Source organism: Eretmochelys imbricata, chromosome 13 (assembly GCF_965152235.1).
Source record: "Eretmochelys imbricata isolate rEreImb1 chromosome 13, rEreImb1.hap1, whole genome shotgun sequence".
In the NCBI taxonomy this organism is placed as follows: domain Eukaryota; kingdom Metazoa; phylum Chordata; order Testudines; family Cheloniidae; genus Eretmochelys; species Eretmochelys imbricata.
Genome location: NC_135584.1, coordinates 26,321,602 through 26,341,233, shown reverse-complemented (window position 1 = coordinate 26,341,233; position 19,632 = coordinate 26,321,602). Strand labels below are relative to the sequence as shown.

The window sequence follows — 19,632 nt, the reverse complement described above, 5'->3', positions numbered from 1 at the left end:
GAACAATGAAAAAGCAATCAGGTTCTTAAAAGAAGAATTTTAATTGAAGTAAAAGAATCACCTCTGTAAAATCAGGATGGTAAATACCTTACAGGGTAATCAGATTCAAAACATAGAGAATCCCTCTAGGCAAAACCTTAAGTTACAAAAAGACACAAAAGCAGGAATATCCATTCCATTCAGTACATCTTATTTTCTCAGCCATTTAAACAAAACAGAATCTAACACATATCTAGCTAGATTACTTACTAAGTTCTAAGACTCTATTCCTTTTCTGTTCCAGGCAAAAGCATCACACAGGTAGAGAGAGCCTTCATTTCTCCCCCCTCCAGCTTTGAAAGTATCTTGTCTCCTCATTGGTCATTCTGATCAGGTGCCAGCGAGGTTATCCTAACTTCTTAACCCTTTACAGGTGAAAGGGTTTTTCCTCTGGCCAGGAGGGATTTTAAAGGTGTTTACCCTTCCCTTTATATTTATGACAGGGAGGTATGGAGGAGGGAAATAGAGGTCTGTAGGGGGGATTTGGAGGGCGAAGTAGAGCCTGTCTGAGGGTGGGGGAATATAGAGAGGGGAAGTAGAGACCTATAGGGGGGATTTGGAGGGGGGAAATAGAGCTATGGTCTGTGGGGGGGAATATAGAGGGGGGAAGTAGAGGACTGGGGAGGTATGAAGGAGGGAAATAGAGGCCTGTGGAGGGGATATGGAAGGGGGAAGTAGAGACTGTGGGAGGATATGAAGAGAGGGAGTAGAGCCTGTGGTCTGGGAGGGGTGGGAAGTAGGGGCCTGGGGAGGAAAGGGAGGAGGAAAGTAGAGGCCTATGGGGGAGATATAGAAGGGGAAAGTAGAGACTGTAATCTGGTGCGGGGGAGTAGCTCCCTTTGATGGACACCCAGCTGGCCAGTTAGCTCTAAAATCCCTCTTGGTCTGTTCTCTGCTTGCTTTACCTGTAAAGGGTTAACAAGCCCACAGGTAAAAGAAAAGGAGTGGGCACCTGACCAAAAGAGCCAATGGGAAGGTAGAACTTTTTAAAATTGGGAAAGAAACTTTCCTTTTGTCTGTTGCTCTCCTGGCTGAAGAGAGAGGGCAGCAGGAATGCTGTGTAAAGTTTGAACCAGATATGAATATCATCAGATCATATCTAGAACTACTTTTAACAACCCAAAGGTGTAAGTAGATCAGAATGTTTAGCTAGACGTGATCAGGTTTATTTCTGTGTATTTTTTAAGGCTTGTGGATCTCCTCTGTACTAACCCCAGATGCTTTTGTTTGCTTGTAACCTTTAAGCTGAACCCCCAAGAAAGCTATTTTGGGTGCTTGCTTTTTGGAATTGCTCTTTTAAAATCTAGGAAAAGCCTAAGTAAAAAATTACTTTTTTTTTAAGAACAGGATTGGATTTTTGGTGTCCTAAGAGGTTTGTGCATATGTTGTTTGATTAGCTGGTAGCCACAGCTAATTTCCTTTGTTTCTTTCTCAACTCTTCCCTGGAGGGGTGGTGAGAGGGCTTGAGGGTACCCCACAGGGAGGAATTCCCAAGTGCTCTTTCCTGGGTTCAAAGGGGTTTTTTGCCTTTGGGTGGCGGCAGTGTTTACCACAACAAGGTCAGAGAGAAGCTGTAACCTTGGAAGTTTAATACAAGTCTGGAGTGGCCAGTATTAATTTTTAAAATCCTTGTGGGTCCCTACTTCCTGAACTCGGAGTGACAGAGTGGGGATTGAGCCTTGACATGGTGGCAGAGCAGTGGGATCATTTTGAACCAGAAGCACAGACCTCAGGATTTTTTAAGGACACGTTTTTCCTTTTGTCTGCTTGAAAGCCAGGGAGGTTTTTGCTTTGCTTTGCTTCCTGCGGGGGAACAGGCACACCAAAGGAGCGAGGGAGTCCAACAAGCCGTTATTTTGTCTCTTTTCCAACTTTGTGGCAACGAAATAATTAGGCTAGAGTAGGGCAGTCTGTGCATGAGGTTGAGGTTAGGCACTGAAACCCTAGAGAAACCAGTCTTCCCAAAGCGGCACGCCACAGAGAAGACAGACCCAGCTCAAGCCCAGACATCCAGCCCCATGTCAGAAATGAAGGGTGGGGATGGGGGACCGGGAACTTCCCATGAGGGAAGGGTCAGCCCTCCCCCGACCAAGATCCAGGTGCCAAGCTGGAGGGATGCCCCTAACCCAGACCAAGTTCTGACTGCGGAAGACGATGCGCTTGGAAGCGGAGGACAAAAGAGTGGCGAAGCGCTTGGAGTTGGAAGCGGAGGAGAGGAGAGAGGCAAAACGCTTGGAGGCGGAAATGCAGGCGAAGCGCTTGGAGGTGGAGTTAGAGATGACGCGCTTAGAGCTGGAAAAGGCTAAGCTGGGTCCACTAGGTAACTCTAACAGTCCTTCAACAGGTACCGCTCCCCATTCCAAGGTAGGCCATGATACAGAGGCCTTCTTAGAAAATTTAGAAAGGACCTGCCTTGGGTACAACACCCTTATAGACCAGTATATGGTGGAGCTGAGGTCGCAACTCAGTGGCCCCTTAGCAGGACACATGAACGTGTACGAACTTGTTAAACAAGAGGCCAGAATTAGAATGGGGCTATCGCCCGAGCATGCCCATCGGCGGTTTGGAGCCCTAAGGTGGAAACCAGACGTGGCATTTTCCCGCCACGCTGACCACATTGTAAAAATTGGGATGCCTGGATATCAGGAGCAAGCGTTAAATCTTGGGAAGATCTGTCTCTGCTAATGCAAATGGAGCAGTTCTCAGAGGGTGTCCCTGAGGAAATAGAAAGGTACATCCTAGATGGGAAGCCCAAAACTGTAATTGAGGCAGGGGAGATCGGACCCAAATGGGTGGAGGTGGCAGAGAATAAGAAAGCTAGTAGCAGTTGGAGTGGATACCAGAAGGGGCAACCTGAGACAACACCCCACCATTGGGGTCATCCCAAAGCACCACTTCGCAAGGAGGAGGCTTCCACACAGCCATGGAGACCCCAGATGCTCTCTCGTCCCACCTCCCCACTCTCCAGCCACCCACCTCGCCACAGTCAGCTGGGCGATGCTTTAAATGTAATGAGCTGGGGCATGTGAAGGCCAACTGCCCCAAGAGCGCTAGCTGACTACAGCTCATTGCCTCGGAGTCCCACCAAGAGCCTTCAGGCCCAGATGTCTCGCAAATACCCCAGAGTGAAGGGAAACTGTGAATGTCGGTAGGAGGAAGATTACTGCTTGGAGAGACATTGGGCACAGGTGTCAGCTATCCACCAATCCCTGGTGGACCCCAAATTCATTGATCCAGAGGCCCAAGTGATGGTGCAACCCTTTAAGTCCAACTCTTTTAATGTGCCTACAGCCAAGTTGCCTGTCCAGTACAGGGGCTGGTCAGGGATATGGACTTTTGCAGTCTATAACGATTCCCATTCCCATGCTGCTGGGAGAAGACTTAGCCAACCATGTGAGGCTAACAAAAAGGGTGGGGTTGGTCACCTGCAGCCAGGCTAAACAGGCCTCCACACCGAACTCCATTCCTGAGCCTCCTACAGAAACCCAGCCAGAGGTGGTGGAATGAGACTCCACACCAGAGTCTATGGCAGCAGTTGTAGATCCAGTTCCTAGAACCCAGCCAGAACCAGCCCAAGGATCAGAACTGGTGGAGCAGTCAGCACCAGAGCCCATGCTTGCAACTCCACCAGAGTCAAGGGAGCCAGCACCAAAGGGCGCCACAGAGCCTGCACCTGCAGCAGCAGCTAGACTGGTGCAAAAGGCTTAGCTGGAGCCTGAAATACCACCTAGTGTACCAGCAGAGAGTGGTTCACAGTCAACAGAAACAACCCCATCACCTGCATCACTTCCAGTGGGACCAAGCCCAAGTCCACAATCCAGCGAGGAACTAATGTCCCCAGCATCGAGGGAGAAGTTCCAGGCAGAGCAGGAAGTGGATGAGAGACTCAAGGGAGCTTGGACGGCAGCACAGAAGGACCCACCACCTCTCAGGTCTTCTAACAGGTCCAGTTTTGTTATAGAAGGAGGACTCTTATACAAGGAGACTCTTTCTGGTGGGCACAAGGAGGACTGGCATCCTCAGAGACACTTGGTAGTTCCAACTAAGTATAGGGAAAAGCTCTTGAGCTTAGCCCACGATCGCCCTAGTGGCCATGCTGGGGTGAACAGGACGAAGGACCGTTTGGGGAAGTCATTCCACTGGGAGGGGATGGGCAAGGACATTTCTACCTATGTCCAGTCTATCATTTTTGTCAGGGTAGGTTGGCCCTCCAACATCCTTACAGATTTGGGAACTAAATGCCTGGCAGGGACCATTAAAAGTCTTTGGGAAGCTCATGGGGTGAACCATTTGATTGCCACCCCTTACCACCATCAAACAAATGGTCTAGTGGAAAAGTTTATTGGGACTTTGAGGGCCATGATATGCAAATTTGTGAATGAGCACTCCAGTGATTGGGACCTAGTGTTGCAGCAGTTGCTCTTTGCCTATGGGGCTGTACCACGTCCCAGTTTGGGATTTTCACCCTTTGAACTCATTTATGGCCACGAAGTTAAGGGGCCATTACAGTTGGTGAAGCAGCAATGGGAGGGGGTTACATCTTCTCCAGGAACTAACATTTTGGACTTTGTAACCAACCTGCAAAAAACTCTCTAGCCCTTGCTCGAGAAAACCTACAGGATGCTCAACAAGAGCAAAAGGCCTAGTATGATAAACATGCTAGAGAGCATTCCTTCAGAGTAGGTGACCAAGTCATGGTCCTGAAAGCACTCCAGGCGAATAAGATGGAAGCATTGTGGGAGGGGCCATTTACGGTCCAAGAGCTCCTGGGAGCTGTTAATTACCTCATAGTGTTCCCAGACCCTACTCTCAAATCAAAAGCATACCCTGTTAATTCTCTAAAGCAGTGTTTCCCAAACTTGAGACGCCACTTGTTCAAGGAAAGCCCCTGGCAGGTCAGGCCGGTTTGTTTACCTGTCGCATCCGCAGGTTCAGCCGATTGCGGCTCCCACTGGCCGCTCCTGGTCAATGGGGGCTGTGAAAAGGGGCGGCTGGTACGTCCATCAGCCCGCACCACTTCCCTCAGCCCCCATTGACCTGCAGCGGCGAACTGCGGCCAGTGGGAGCCATGATCGGCCGAACCTGCAGATGCAGCAGGTAAACAAACCGGCCTGGCCCGCCAGGGGCTTTCCCTGAACAAGTGGCATCCCAAGTTTGGGAAACACTGCTCTAAAGCCCTTTTATTCCTGAGAAATCACAGTTCTCCAGTTTACAGCCCAGGAGAGAGACGACGCTGAGTGGCCTGAAGGGGTCTACTATGATGGGAAAAAGCAATGGTGGCTTGGAAGAGGTGAGCTTTTCCGTGACTCTTGGGTGTAAGCACTGACAGCAAATTCAGGAGCTGTGCACCAGCTTTGCACCAATGTTTCCAGCCACCTCAGGATGGACAGAACAGGCATACCACTCCATTGACACAGGTGATGCTCGCCCAATTAGAGCCCAACCCTACCGGATGGCTCCTCAAGTATGGCAACACCCATTTGTTTTATGTTCTGTTTGTGTGTGTATATATCTATATCTATCTATCTTCCTCCTGTATTTTCCACTGCATGCATCCGATGAAGTGGGTTTTAGCCCACAAAAGCTTATGCCCAAATAAATTTGTTTGTCTCTAAGGTGCCACAAGTACTCCTTGTTCTTTTTGCTGATACAGACTAACTGGGCTACCACTCTGAAAAGGGAAGGTAGAACTTTTTAAAACTGGGAAAAAAACTTTCCTTTTGTCTGTTGCTCTCCTGGCTGAAGAGATGGGGCAGCAGGAATACTGTGTAAAGTTTGAACCAGATATGAATATCATCAGATCATATCTAGAACTACTTTTAACAACCCAAAGGTGTAAGTAGATCAGAATGTTTAGCTAGACGCAGTCAGGTTTATTTCTGTGTATTTTTTTAAGGCTTGTGGATCTCCTCTGTGCTAACCCCAGATGCTTTTGTTTGCTTGCAACCTTTAAGCTGATACCCAAGAAAGCTATTTTGGATGCTTGCTTTTTGGAATTGCTCTTTTAAAATCTAGGAAAAGCCTAAGTTCCAGATGTATTTTCTTTGTTTTTAAAAAAATTTACTTTTTTTTTTAAGAACAGGATTGGATTTTTGGTGTCCTAAGAGGTTTGTGCATATGTTTGATTAGCTGGTAGCCACAGCTAATTTCCTTTGTTTCTTTCTCAGCTCTTCCCCAGAGGGCGGTTGCAAGGGCTTGAGGGTACCCCACAGGGAGGAATTCCCAAATGCTTTTTCCTGGGTTCAAAGGGGTTTTTTTGCCTTTGGGTGGTGGCAGCATTTACCACGCCAAGGTCAGAAAGAAGCTGTAACCTTGGGAGTTTAATACAAGCCTGGAGTGGTAAGTATTAATTTTTAAAATCCTTGTGGGTCACTACTTCCTGAACTCGGAGTGACAGAGTGGGGATTCAGCCTCGAGGGGGAGGAATATAGAGGGGGAAAGTAGAGGCCTGGGGAGGCATGGAGGAGGGAAGTAGAGGCCTTGGGTGGGAGGGATATAGAGGGGGGAAGTAGAGACTGTGGTTTGGGTGGGGATATAGAAGGGGGACATAGAGGACTGGGGAGGTATGGAGAGGGGGAAGTAGAGCTAGAGGGGGGATGTAGAGGCCTGGGGAGGTCTGGATGGGGGGAAGTAGAGCCTGTGGGGGGGAGGGGGGATATGGAAGGGGAAAGTAGAACCTGTGTTTGGGGGGGATATAGAAGGGGGACGTAGAGGTCTGGGGAAGTAGAGCCTGTGAGGGGGAGGGGGAATATGGAAGGGGGGAAGTAGAACCTGTGTTCTGGGGGGGTGACGGGGATGTAGAGGCCTGGGGGGGGGATATGGAGGGGGGGACATGGAAGGGGGAAAGCAGAGCCTGTGTTCTGGGGGGGTGACGGGGATGTAGAGGCCTGGGGGGGGGGGATATGGAGGGGGGAAAGTAGAGCCGGGGGGGGGGGGGATATGGAGGGGGAAGTAGAGCCTGTGGTCCAGCAGGGGGAAGCCTTGAGGGGGGAGTAAGGGCCAGGGCTACAGCGGAGGAGGCGAGGGGAAGTGAATAGTGGCCGGTGGCCCAGGTCGAGGGAGGCCCTGGAGAGGACGAGGGGCCTCTGGGCCAGGAGGGAGGCGCGAGTCGAGGGCCTGTGGCCTTGCAGCGGGAGCGGGAGCAGGGGCCTGGCGGAGACAAGGAGGGGGCGTAGGGGATGAGGAGGGGCGGGGTCACTGCAGGCGAAGGGTGTCGGCCAAACGCGCTTGGCGCCTCCCCTTTAAGGGCCGGCGGTGACGTCACCGCCGCGGGCTCGGGGCGGGCAGTTGCTCCCGGAGCCCGGGTGCCGGACGGCGGCTGAGGTGCTGAACGGGCGGCCCGGGCACCTGCACCAGGAGCCTCCCCCCCCCTTCTCCGCGCGCCCCGCTGCCCCTCGCGCTGCGCCCGGGGCTGTCGGGCTCCCGCCCCGAGCGGATCTCGCTGCAGCGCTGCGCGGAGCCCGGCCGGCCGCGATGCCGTCGGACCGGCCCTTCAAGCAGCGGCGGAGCTTCGGTGAGTGCGGCGGGGGGCGCGGCCGCGGGGGGGGACCGAGCCCCGGGGCCCCTCGGTCCGAGCCCCGCCCGGCTGCCCGCGCCGCGCCCCGGCCCGCCGGTGGGAGCAGGGGGTGGATGAGGGGGCTCAGCCGCCGCTCGCCCGGGGAGCGACCCGCGCCAGGGGCGCTGGAACAGTTTGTGGGAGGGGCTGAGAGCCACTGACCCAAACTGTATCCCCGGGATAGGCTGGAAACCGCTTCAGCCCCCCAGTCCCAGCACCTGTGCCCCGCGCCGCCCCCCCCGCCCCTGCTGGTCTGGCCTGGGGCAAGATCCGCCCCCCCGGCCATGGGGCCATCCGTGGGACCCAGAGCAGGGGCCCGAGAGCCAGCCAGCCAAGCTCCTGGGGTGCCCTGCCAGTGCGCGGGGGTGCGGGCGAGACCCTGCGCTGATCTGCCTCTACGGTGCAGGCCTGGTGTCGCTGAGTTTTCCACTTCGAAACCCGTGCAGAGCCGGTGCTCCATGGGCAGCCTGTCACCTGTCCTAAGGGACCACCCTGTTCTCTCCCCCGCATCCCAGGCAGCTCCTCTCCACCTTTATTGTTATTAGAAGGCCACCTCCGATGAGCAGCCATTTATTTATAATTTTTTCTGGGCTGGTTCCTGCAGTGGTGGCTTAAGACAGGTTTTATTGTCTGTTTATCCTTTAAGAGCGCTGTGCGTTCAGGGGTTCAGCTCTTGGGGGGGGCTAGGAGCTTGGCTGCGGCGTGGCTGTAGCAAGGTGGTGTGCCTCTTTGTTTTGTTTTCAAATTGAAGTTCAGTTGTGCAGAGAAGGGGATGAGAAGGGAGGAAGGAAGCCAGAGGTAATTAGCAGCTGCAGCCGTGCCCTAGTGGTGATGTAATCCCTGCAACAACAACAAAAAAAATGTTGATTTGCTCAAGTCACTGCAATGGTGGGGCATGGAGTGCCGGCTCCGAGTGCCAAGTTCATGAGGCAAGGAACCTAGAAGGAGCCAATATTTAATGGGTGGTCTCCAGCACATTTTTTCAGGGGAGGTAGTAATGACGCTATAAGCGGTTTGCTTTTCCTTCAGTGATAATCTTCCTGTTCCTGTTGGATCAGGGGGAGCAAACGTGGTTCCTTTTACTGTTTGTCATTTTTAAAGACTCTATGCTTTCCTTGATGTGCACTTAGAAATCTGTTTGCAGTGTAGTGAGTAATGTTTTTTTTTAAATCCATTGTATTGTGTAGCTATTCCAGTTGTTGCCTCTTTTTAGAGGCTCACAAAAATACCCACAAATCTGCAGCAGTTATCTCTCTTAACAGTCGCTCTTGATGGATAATACTGTTCCTACGTCCTTAATACAGCACACGAGTATTGCTACATATCCAGTAACTTGTTGTTTTTTTTTCTCTGCCACCTCCTTTCAGAAAGAGAGGTTTTCTTAAGCAAAGATGATGTCAAGACCCCAGCCCATCTATTTATGATGTATTCCGAAAGCTTCCTTTCTAATCCCAGAAGGCAATCAGTTAAGGTCTAAAACAAGATTTCCAAATCATGGAGTCTGTCCTATTCAAAAAAGAAGGGGATTGCTGCCTTGCGGTCTGTTGTGTCACTGATGTGGTTGGCAAAATGCGTGAGAAGCAGTAATACGTTCTTATGTTCCCTTGTGCACCATGTAATAAGTATAGGAAACAAATCTGTGATGTAAATGAGTATGCTGTAAATATATTGACAGTAATGGAAGGCATGCTTGGTTTTACATTTGAGTTAAATTTAACTTCATGTAACTTAGTGTCGTATTGTTAGAAATAAGTGATAGTCCTGATCTTATATTTCCATTCTTTTGAGGAAAATACTGTTAAGGCGGGCTTACATTTCATCCTGTTCTCTCTGCTAGGGGATAAAGAATTGCTGATGTCAGATCAGTAATTTTTCTTTTACCTTAAATGTTCTGCTTCAGGGAGGAGAGAGTTAATAATTGCTGTACGTAGAGTTTTCGTAAACCTCCATTTATGACCTTGTATTTCCCAATTCTGACAGATAAATGGAACCCAGGAATTTTGATGATGGGCACTTTAAAATGCAAATGAGAGTATATGAAATGTAGGCCATGGTGAATGTACCAGGCCCCAACTGGCATAGTGAACGAGGCTTGAGAACACACTGGCCTGGAAAAATTTAGTTTTAAGATGGGCCTTAGTTGTAATTTTCAGCTCCAGCTCTTACTTAGCTCATGGGAGTTGTTCTGGCTTGGGGCCCATCGCTAATATATAAACAAGCCTTGGAGAACCAGACTTACAAAAATGTTGTGCAGAAATGCATTTTTGTACAATTATGACAGTTACGTGTGCAGAACAGGTATCTGCAAAAACAGATGACAACTGTGTGTTTGAAATTACACACACGCACCTACCTTATGTGTGAATATGGTAGGGGTAATTGCATGTGCAAATTAATCACACCCACATTCTTGTATACATGTTTTAAATGTGTGCCACTATTTTTAAATATCTGTTCCAAAAGGGTAAAGGTGGTTCTCTCTTTATGCAATATCTACGTATATATTTTATTTGAACTTAGCTCTTTGTCCTTTTGAAAAACTTTACCATGCAAGTCCCAAATCGGGGGCTTGGGCGTGGTTTACCATGAGCAAAAGAGTCCTGTCTTGAAGTGTGTTCTAGTGGATAAGGCATCGGATTGGGACCTGAGACTTGCATTCTGTATTCAGCTGTACCACCAACTTGCTGCATGACTTTTTCTTCAGTGCCTCAGTTTCCCAGTTGGCAAAATAGGACTAATGCTGCTTACTCCTCTTTATAAGGTTTTTTGAAATTTTTCCATCACTTTTCATCAATACACTTAGCCTTTATGACCTGGGTGCCTTTTCCAACCTTTCAACCCTAGTGAGATGAACAGAGCCTTCCCTTTACTTTTAGAGATCCTGTTGGTACTGTTCTTCCTGAAAATATTTTTGAAGTTCAGAATGTATATTGCTCAAACCATACAGCTGTTTTTTGTAACAATGCACAGAAGGCGCTGTGATGATGCAGATATTTAATAATAATAAGAAAATTAAAATAAAGCGATAGGCAGACTGAAGGAAGGCAGAAAGCAAGAGAACAGTAAAACTGCTATAAACGTGTAGTGTTTGACCAGAATGTTATTTATGGGTATCAGTGGAAGCTGTTGAAACTGTCTGAAACGTCTTTTTCTTCAGCCTTTTTCCATAGGCAGTAATTTGTCATGCTGTAGGTTCACGGAAGTTTTCCATGCCGGCGTGCAATATCGACTGTTTGTTTTTATATTTTTATTATGATAATAGAGGCCTCCGTCAGGAGTCTTGTGCTAGGCACTGCAGAAACATGCATGAGGAGACAGCCCCACCTCATAGTTTACACAATAAACTCCCCCCCGCCCCCAGTCAAAATGCTGATCTGACTCTCAAATCACCAGACTCTTGGGAACTATAATTTTTTAAAAATAGCTTGTTATCACAAAACCTTATGTTCTTGGACACATGCCTGCTCTTTGTATAATGCAGCTAATCAAAGGTGACTCTAAACAAACAAGAATAGCATACATGATATGTGCTTGGTTGGGCTGTTGCTGTATTTTATACTCTTTCTTTAATTGCATATCAAAAGCTGATAAAGTCCTTCAGAAAAACATGTTGATTCCTTTAGCAAATGCCTGCTTGTAATGTGTTGGGGGCAGCTGCTTATGCTTCAGAAACCATGGACAGACCTGCTAACTATAGTTTGCTCAGCCTTAATGAAGGCCCCCCCAAAAAGGCTCCTTGTGTTTGAAAGAAAACAGGATTAAAATAGCCGGGTAGGGGTGGGGTAGGGAGGTTGGATCAGGCAGCTGCAAGTGCTGCTTGTTTCTGTGTACTTTCCATTTGCCCTTTTGCTCCCTCAGCTGACTGGCTGGCTGAGCACTTTGGGAGAGGAGGATCGGGTGGCCCATGCATCTGCATTGGTTCAGGGCTGGAAGTGTCTGTTGGAGAAAGTAAATACAGCATGTTTTCTTCTTGGAATCCTTGCACAACTGGAGCAGGAAGCGATTGTTTACAGTGTGGGGGGGGAGGATGCTATGGAAAACATCTCCACCCAAGCTATGTTCCCAGCATGTCTCTCTTCAGAAGACTCAAAGTTACAGAAGTCTACCAGTCTCAAAAAGTGAGGAGCAAAGTTATGAAAATAACTGATTACTAAACACACACACACTGTCCTTCTAATCTAGTGCTTTGCATGTGATTTGCTTTTTGTGACATATCGCCCTTGCTTGTTGACATTGGTTGTATGATTCCTGGATGCGATCTTGTGGAGTATTCCACCGCCCCTTGGGTCATATACCGCTTTTCCTATAATTTATTTCCCCCCTTTTTAGTGTTCTTAAGATTAAGGTTTAATTTTTCCACAAATTTCCTCTTGTTCCTAACAGCTTGCCAGACTGTTTTCAACTATAACCCTGGGAGTGATTCTGCATTTCTGGACTGATGGATTATGATGGGGAATCTTGAGTGACTGGACAGAGGTCCCCAAAGCCATTTTGGGGTAACCCTGAGAGACTTTTGGAAACTAACAGACGTTACATCTCTGCTATCAACTGGACTTACAAAGGCTGACTCACCTGTTATATACTTTACCTTCTCATATTTTTCTTAGCTAATAAATCTTTAGTTTAGTTTACTAGAGAAATTGGCTGTCAGCATTGTCTTTGGTGTGTGTGATCTGGAGCATCTGTTGATCTGGGGTGAGTGACTGAACCTTTGGGGTTGGAAGAACCTGAGGTGAGGTGATTTTTAGTTTTAGTAACCTTTTATAAAGAAGTCCAGTTTGTCTGAATGGCAAGATGTGCTGGAACGCCAAAGAGGACCCTCTGTGGTAAGGCTAATGTAGTAATCCAGGAGTGCATACTTTTTACTGGTTTGATAAAATCTAATTATCGAATATACCACCAGTGTGGCTGTCTGCCGTTTTCTGCCAGCCTGACCTGAGTCTGGCATCTCAGTTCTGAGTCACATATCTGACTGCATGACAGAGGTAATGGACTAACTTCTCTTGGTGAGAGAGACAAGCTTTCAAGTTTACACAGAACTCTTCTTCAGGTCTGGAAAATGTACTCAGAGTGTCACAGCTAAATATAAGGTAGAACAGATTGTTTAGCGTAAGTAGTTAAAACGTAAAAAGTGAAGTGGCTGGTTAACACCGTTCTAGTCATAGTAGGAGTGGCAGTTCATGGTAGATCAGGTCTTTCCTTTAGACTTACTTTTCTTTCCAGCTAGCAAATTCTTTAAGATATACACTCAGCTATTTTAATAAAATAAATTTAGTATTTTCTTTTCTTTCTGCCATTCTGCCTCCCTGCTATTCCTGCCTTCCTCCTGGAAGCTTGAAAACATCACTTTTTCTTATTTAGTTCATCAGTTTCCCTTTGGATGGCTGTGTCTTGAACAGAATGGCTCCCACTTACAAAAGTGTTGAACTTGTCCCTGTATGCAGGCCTGGTCCTGCATGCCCTTTCACAGACTCCAGCAGGGTGTCTGCAGGTACAGGACTTGCAGAGCCAGGCCCTGAGAATTGTTTGCTTTGCTGGTGAAAGGTATTGGCGTCTGAAGGCCTGCAAGCCAAGGTACAGCAGCTGTGCAAGCTTCTCCCACTCCCACTGGCAGGGCAACCTCAATCCTGGTCTGGAGGGACTATCCTTCGAATACTTTTGTCATTAATCTCCTTAGCCCATTGACTCCTTGGTACATCTGCTGAAGCAGCCAATGTAGGTGCCCTACAGGACCAGCTCTAGGCACTAGCAAAGCAAGCATGTGCTTGGGGTGGCACGATTCCAGGGGCGGCGTTCTGGCCATCCTTTTTTTTTTTTGCTTGGGCAGTTGTGCTCTTGGAGCGGCAAATTTTTTGCTTGGGGTGGCAAAAAACCTAGAGGTGGCCCTGGTGCCATACGTAGGTGAGGTGGACACTTGGAAGAAGGACCTGAAACTAGTCCGCCAAATTCAGTGTAGTAGTTTGGCCCAAACTTTGGTTACTTTTATTAGTTGTGTGGTTCTCTTATGTATGTAGCGTAGTTGTAGCCGTGTTGGTCCCAGGATATTAGCGACAAGGTGGGTGAAGTAATAGATCTTTTATTGGACCAACTTTCAAGCATTCCAGCCGCACAGAGCTCTTCTTCAGGTCTGGAAAAGGTACTTCCAGTATCACCGCAAAATGCAAGGTGGGACAGATTGTTTATCACAAGTAGTTAGCACATATTGTAAGGGACCATTCAAGGTAGAGTGGCTCGTTAACGTCTCTGCCTAGGGCCCTATCAAATTCACGGACACAAAAAACGCATCACAGATAGTGAAATATGATCCCTCTCCCTCCCACCCCCGTAAAATCTACTCTTCTGTGTGTTTTTACCCTATACTGTACAAATTTCATGGGGGAGACCAGGGTTTGTCAAATTGGGGGTCCTGACCCAAAGGGGAGTTGCAAGGGGGGGGTCGCAAATTTATTTTAGGGGGGTTGTGGTATTGCAACCCTTACTTCTGTGCTACCTTCAGTCCTGGGCAACTGGAGAGTGGCAGCTGTTGGCTGGGTGCCCAGCTCTGAAGGCAGCGCCCTGCCAGCAGCAGAGCAGAAGTAAGGGTGGCATTGCCATATGATGCCATCCTTACTGCCGCACTGTTACCTTCAGAGCTGGGTAGCTGGAGAGTGTCGGCTGCTGACTGGGCCCAGCTCTGCAGGCAGCAGCACAGAAGTAAAGGTGGCAATACCATACCATGCCATCCATACTTCTGCGCTGCTGGTGGTGGAAGCTCTGCCTTCAGAGCTGGGCTCCTGGCCAGCAGTCGCTGCTCTCCAGTTGCCCAGCTCTGAAGGCAGCGCCGCCGCCAGCAGCAGCCCAGAAGTAAGGGTAGCAGTACCACAAAACTCTCCTACAACAACCTTGCAACGCCCCCCCTGTCCCCCCCACACCTCTTTTTTGGGTCAGGACCCCTACAATTACAACACTGAAATTTCAGATTTAAATACCTATGACCGTGAAATTGACCAAAAAGGACTGTGAATTTGGTAGGCCCCTAGTCATAGGACAAAAAGGGGGTGTTTGGATGACAGATTGTTGAAATGGATTTATGGTTTATTACATCACATCCATTATTGCAACGATCTGTTGGTCTAATAAAAGATATTACCTCACCCACATCCTGCAGGGGGCAACCAGAGCAAGGTGATAGCCACATCAGCAAATCACATCAGACTACCTTAGCCATATTCCAGGCTGTGGGTCACATGTTCCCATCCCAGATCCATTTCTCTGGCTGATCATCAGCCTTTAGCACTGGGAATCCAAACCCTTCTTTTATTTTTGTTTGGTGAAAAGGTAGTTGTTGATACAGAAAACATGTAGGGTCAAATTCTGCCCTGTGTGGAGTGGTAAGGATCCTGCTAACTGGGACAGGTTTTCCCATGGTGAGGTTGAAGGAGGTGGCTGGGAGGAATGGTGAGAACTAAATGTAGCTCCCTGTCTTTGAATTAGCTTTCCCTTGCTTTATATGTTGCACATGCACACACACTGAAAACTCTGCTATAGAGAAATAGCTTGATTAGTTGGAGCAAGGCTCACTGTTATTTTCAGTTTAGGCAGGACTTTAGTTGAGTGCAGAATTTTAAAGCCACGCTTGTTTATATAGATCTGTTAATAGCAATGACGATAGAGGTTATCTCCACCACAGTTTTATGTTGTATGATGCAAGGTTGATGATTAATGATGCTAACAAAATACTGAGTACAAGAAAAACTAAACACATCTCTCTCATTCCAGTTAAATCAATATCCATGTTCCAGAAGTCTGTCTGATAACAAGAGCACAGGACACAAACTACAAACTTGACTGCAAGGAAAAATAAGGCTTGAATGTCTGTCATTTGTTCTTTGGAGGCGTATGTTGTGGTCAGACAGATCTATTGCTCCAGTGACTCAGCAACAGGAAAAGGGTGATCCAATGAATGGGGCTTCAGGCTAGGAGGCAGGAGACTTGGGAGCTGTTCCTGCCTCTGCTACTGGCTTTGTGTGCCATAGGGGAAGTGGCATCACTTCCTGTCTGTTTCTCCATCTTGGAGACACATGTCCACCTCTGAAAAGCATGGTCCGTGGATGAATGGTGCTGTATAAGGGTACTGATGATCATCAGTTGTGCAGAAATTATTTGATGCCTTTTGTGCTCAGTTAGATGGCTTGGAGATATGTTGGCAAAGGCAAAAAAGAAGAGTAAACTTGAGACTTTAAAGGCTGGATTTTTCAGTAGGTTTACCCAGAATAGGCCCTGAAAATGTGTGCATGCAGTCTGGCATGTTTGTGTGCAAAGCAAATAGTTCAGATCCTCTCTAGTAATTACTAAATGTGAGTTTTTGCACATATGGATTTGAGCTGGTCTGTGCTTAAAATATTGCCCTAGAAATGAAACAGTTTCTTTGTCTATTGGGTTAGAAGCTGTCCTGGGCACTGGGCCTCTGTGCTACTGTTTGTTTTGCTCTTGATATTGGTAAGTTTTAAAGCTGTCTGTTTGGAAGTGGTTTTCTGCTTTGAAGAAGTAACCTTTAAGTTTATAAATATCTTGAAAATAAAGAGACAGAGGAGCAGTCCAGCAAAAGCTACAGAGAGGCACTTGCAGATGACAACCTTTTGTCTGTTTTTCAGGGAGGGAACTTGCTCTTCCCCTGTCTTTGAAATAGGAACAATGATATTGACTGAGTTAAAGCCCAGCTAATCTGTATCCAGAGCACTTTTGTAAATTATCCAAACCCAGTTCAAACACTGCAGAGACCATTAGCTCTTGCCATCCCTGCTTAGCAAGATGGGCTGGAGATAGTGCGTTCCAACTTTGGTTTTCCACACGTTTGTCGTCTTGTTCCACAGCCCATCCATGTCTTAAACTTTCTTTGCTCCCCACTTTTCATGGGAAAAGTCTGTGTTTGCCACGCAGATTAGTTCCATGCTGTCTCTTGTGCTGAGGCATGTGGGGATTTGGTGAGAGGAATGAACATATATATTAGGAAAAATCATTTCTGGTTGAGAATCTAGTGGTTTTTTAACGTATCTGAGCACCACACACCCATCCTTTTCCTAGCATGAGCCTAGATGCTGCCAGCTCCACTTACCTAGAGTGGCTCCAGGGTGGCAGCGGTATGCACCGAGGCCAGGGCAGACTCCCTGCCTGCTCTGGCCGTGCTCCGCTCCAGGAAGCAGCTGGAACCAGATCCCAGGGGGAGGGGACAGAGGGCTCCATGTTGCTCTCACTTCCAGGTACCTCCCCCGAAGCTCCCATTGGCCAAGGTTAACCGTTCCTGGCCAATGGGAGCTGCAGTTGGCGGTGCCTGAAGCAAGAGCAATGCATGGAGTCCTCTGCACACCCCCCCCCACCCCCACCCCCGGTTGCAGGGACATGATTCCACACGGGGGTGATCCCATGGCTGGACTCGGCCCGTGGGCTGTAGTTTGCCCACCCCTGGCCTGGAGGTAGGCAGAGGAGCACTGGGAGGGGTGGGGAGCAGAGGGAGCTTGGCGGGCCGCACGAAAGAACCCTTTGGGCCGCATGTTTGAGACCCCTGATTTATTTCATTGCTGAGAATCAGGACTCGTGATGCTCCCACTACAACCACATGCCCTCCTGTTGTCTTCTGCTCTTTTACTCTTTCCTCTCCCTTCTACTTGCAGTCTAATCACTTTCCACTGAGAAAGGTAATAGCTACAAGACGATGGTGGATTCAGTTCCAGTCTGTATCTGCTTCCCTTCATTCATCCCTCCTGATTTCAGGCTGCCTGACTCATGTGGCAGCATTTTGTAAATTGCCTTCTGCAAAGAGGCAGGTGAGCGTTTTCCTCTGCTCTCCAGTAACTTATGTAGGTTAAGCTTTTATATGGTCGTGTGAGAGAAATGGAGCAGTAAAGCTTCAACTACATTGAGCAGATGTCACTTAACCACAACTTGGTGCAGAACCCCCGAGGGATAGATTAAGAATCCTTTTCAGAGGTATATGAATAATGACTGATGTTTCTGTAATTCCTCACATTTAAATGGATCCAGAAGTGCTTTTCAGAATGTACTGTCTCGGTTCATATTTTAAAATGCCTACTGGAACATACAATATTTATGTGGCTATAAATTAGTTATAGGGGTTCTGCGACACGCATACAGTAGTGTGTACAGCAACTATGTGAATTGTGTTGGTGTAAAAACACATACATGTATAGTGCCTGTGTGTATTCTCTATATAATGTTAGGGAGAATACGTGATGGAATGGTGTGGTACAATGGTTACAGTGACATGAGTTTGGGTTGCACGACTTATTTGTGAACTGGCTCATTATTTATGAGCAAAGCCACCAACGTAGGTTTGCCAATTCTAAACATTCAAAAATCATGTCTGGCCCCCAAAATAACAAGATTGGCTTAAAGTCCATGAGACTGTAAGACAGGGGTAGGCAACCTATGGCACACGTGCCAAAGGCAGCACGTGAGGTGATTTTCAGTGGCACTCACGCTGCCCGGGTCCTGGCCACCAGTCCAGGGGCTCTGCATTTTAATTGAGTTTTAAATGAAGCTTTTTAAACATTTTAAAAAACCTTATTTACTTTACATACAACAATAGTTTAGTTATATATTAAAGTCTTATAGAAAGAGACCTTCTAAAAACATTGAAATGTATTACTGGCATGCGAAACCTTAAATTAGAGTGAATAAATGAAGACTCGGCACACCACTTGTGAAAGGTTGCTGACCCCTGCTCTAAGAAAATAATAAATTGGGGGTTCTTTATTTACATTCTGGTTTTTGAGCTCTTGGGGCGCACACAAGTCATCTTTTTTTCCTCAGGCTTTTCTCCACAGCCTTGAGGGCTAGAAAGTTACGTATGTGTAAAAATGAAATTGCATGAGAATCTCAGTTCGCTTGACTCCAGGAGCTGATTTGACCAGTAACATGACACCCACTCTCTAAGTGCTTTTGCATTGATTGCGGGTGACAGAGACAGTCTGTGCATCCCATTGTAGCAATAGCTTTAAAATACTCACAGCTTAAAAATATCTGACCTCTTCCCAGTGTTTCTGACAGCCGTCAGCAAATTAAAATGGAAAGAAATTAAACAACCAGATTTGATGCTCCCTATTTCTGGATGGAGTGTTTACTTTTTTATTTTATACCTCAGTCAGTTTAGACAATGGAAGTACAGGTCACTTTAAACATTTGTTTTAGAATCAGTCTCCCCTTCCCTTCCGTTAGCACAACGCAGCTGCTTTGGGATTCTCTGCAGAGGGAGCAACCTGCACTTTTTTCATTGAAATACAATCATTCCTTGAAAACTAACACTTTTGTACTACCCCTGCATTCCAGCCCTGCCCTAAGTTGTCATTGTCCCCTTGCTTGTTCTCTGAATTACTTCATTTTGTGCACTCTGTAAATGCTGCTGTAGTGGCTGTAAACGCCCTAGTAGCTGAAGTGGCAGTTGGAAGAGAAATAAGCCGTTTTCCTTGTTTATGTAATGTTACAAGAATATTCCTGGCTTCCAAAGGGGTTTAGCAATAAAGTCTCACCTGGCAGAACCAATCAGAAGCTTATGTGTTCTTCTTGTTGCCATGTTGAACTCTTACACCATGAGAGCTATCCGAAGGTCTAATCTCCTAATTATTAATGTATGTGTGAGCAAGGAAACAGGCTGCTTTCACTCAGCCTGTGTGCTCAGGATCTTAATGTTTCACTCAGGAGTCTCAGTGACATCTGAGTTTGGTGCTCCTCTTGTTGGTCCCAGGAGCATTCCTGAGCTGCTGACATGCCCCTTCAGTGAGCAGGCCTCGGGAAGTGTGTGTAGCTGCAGAACTGATAAAGGTTTCTGGTTTTGTGACATGTAGGTCAAGGATAAATTGTCTGGGATCCTTGCATTAATTAACTGCAATTAACAAACACTGCCACCTGTCTACAGAGGTCTGATGGCACTTGCTGCTTTTGCCCGGTAGCTGCTGTCCTTAGCATGCAGATCTTTCCACTCTGCCATGTGAAAACTCATCCAAACGCCTGTTAAACAGACGTGTTTTATACTGTGCCCTGAA

The 19,632-nt window shown here is 47.5% G+C and overlaps 1 protein-coding gene across 1 annotated transcript in view; it reads left to right on the top strand.

Annotated features, from left to right (window-relative positions):
- The first annotated feature begins 7,310 nt into the window (after positions 1–7,310).
- MAP1LC3A (microtubule associated protein 1 light chain 3 alpha) overlaps positions 7,311–19,632 on the top strand; it is a 33,844-nt gene continuing 21,522 nt past the window's right edge. The window contains exon 1 of the mRNA XM_077832333.1: positions 7,311–7,552. Within this exon, the coding sequence (XP_077688459.1) occupies positions 7,513–7,552 (40 nt within the window). The 5' untranslated portion in view covers positions 7,311–7,512. The remainder of the gene's footprint in view (positions 7,553–19,632) is intronic.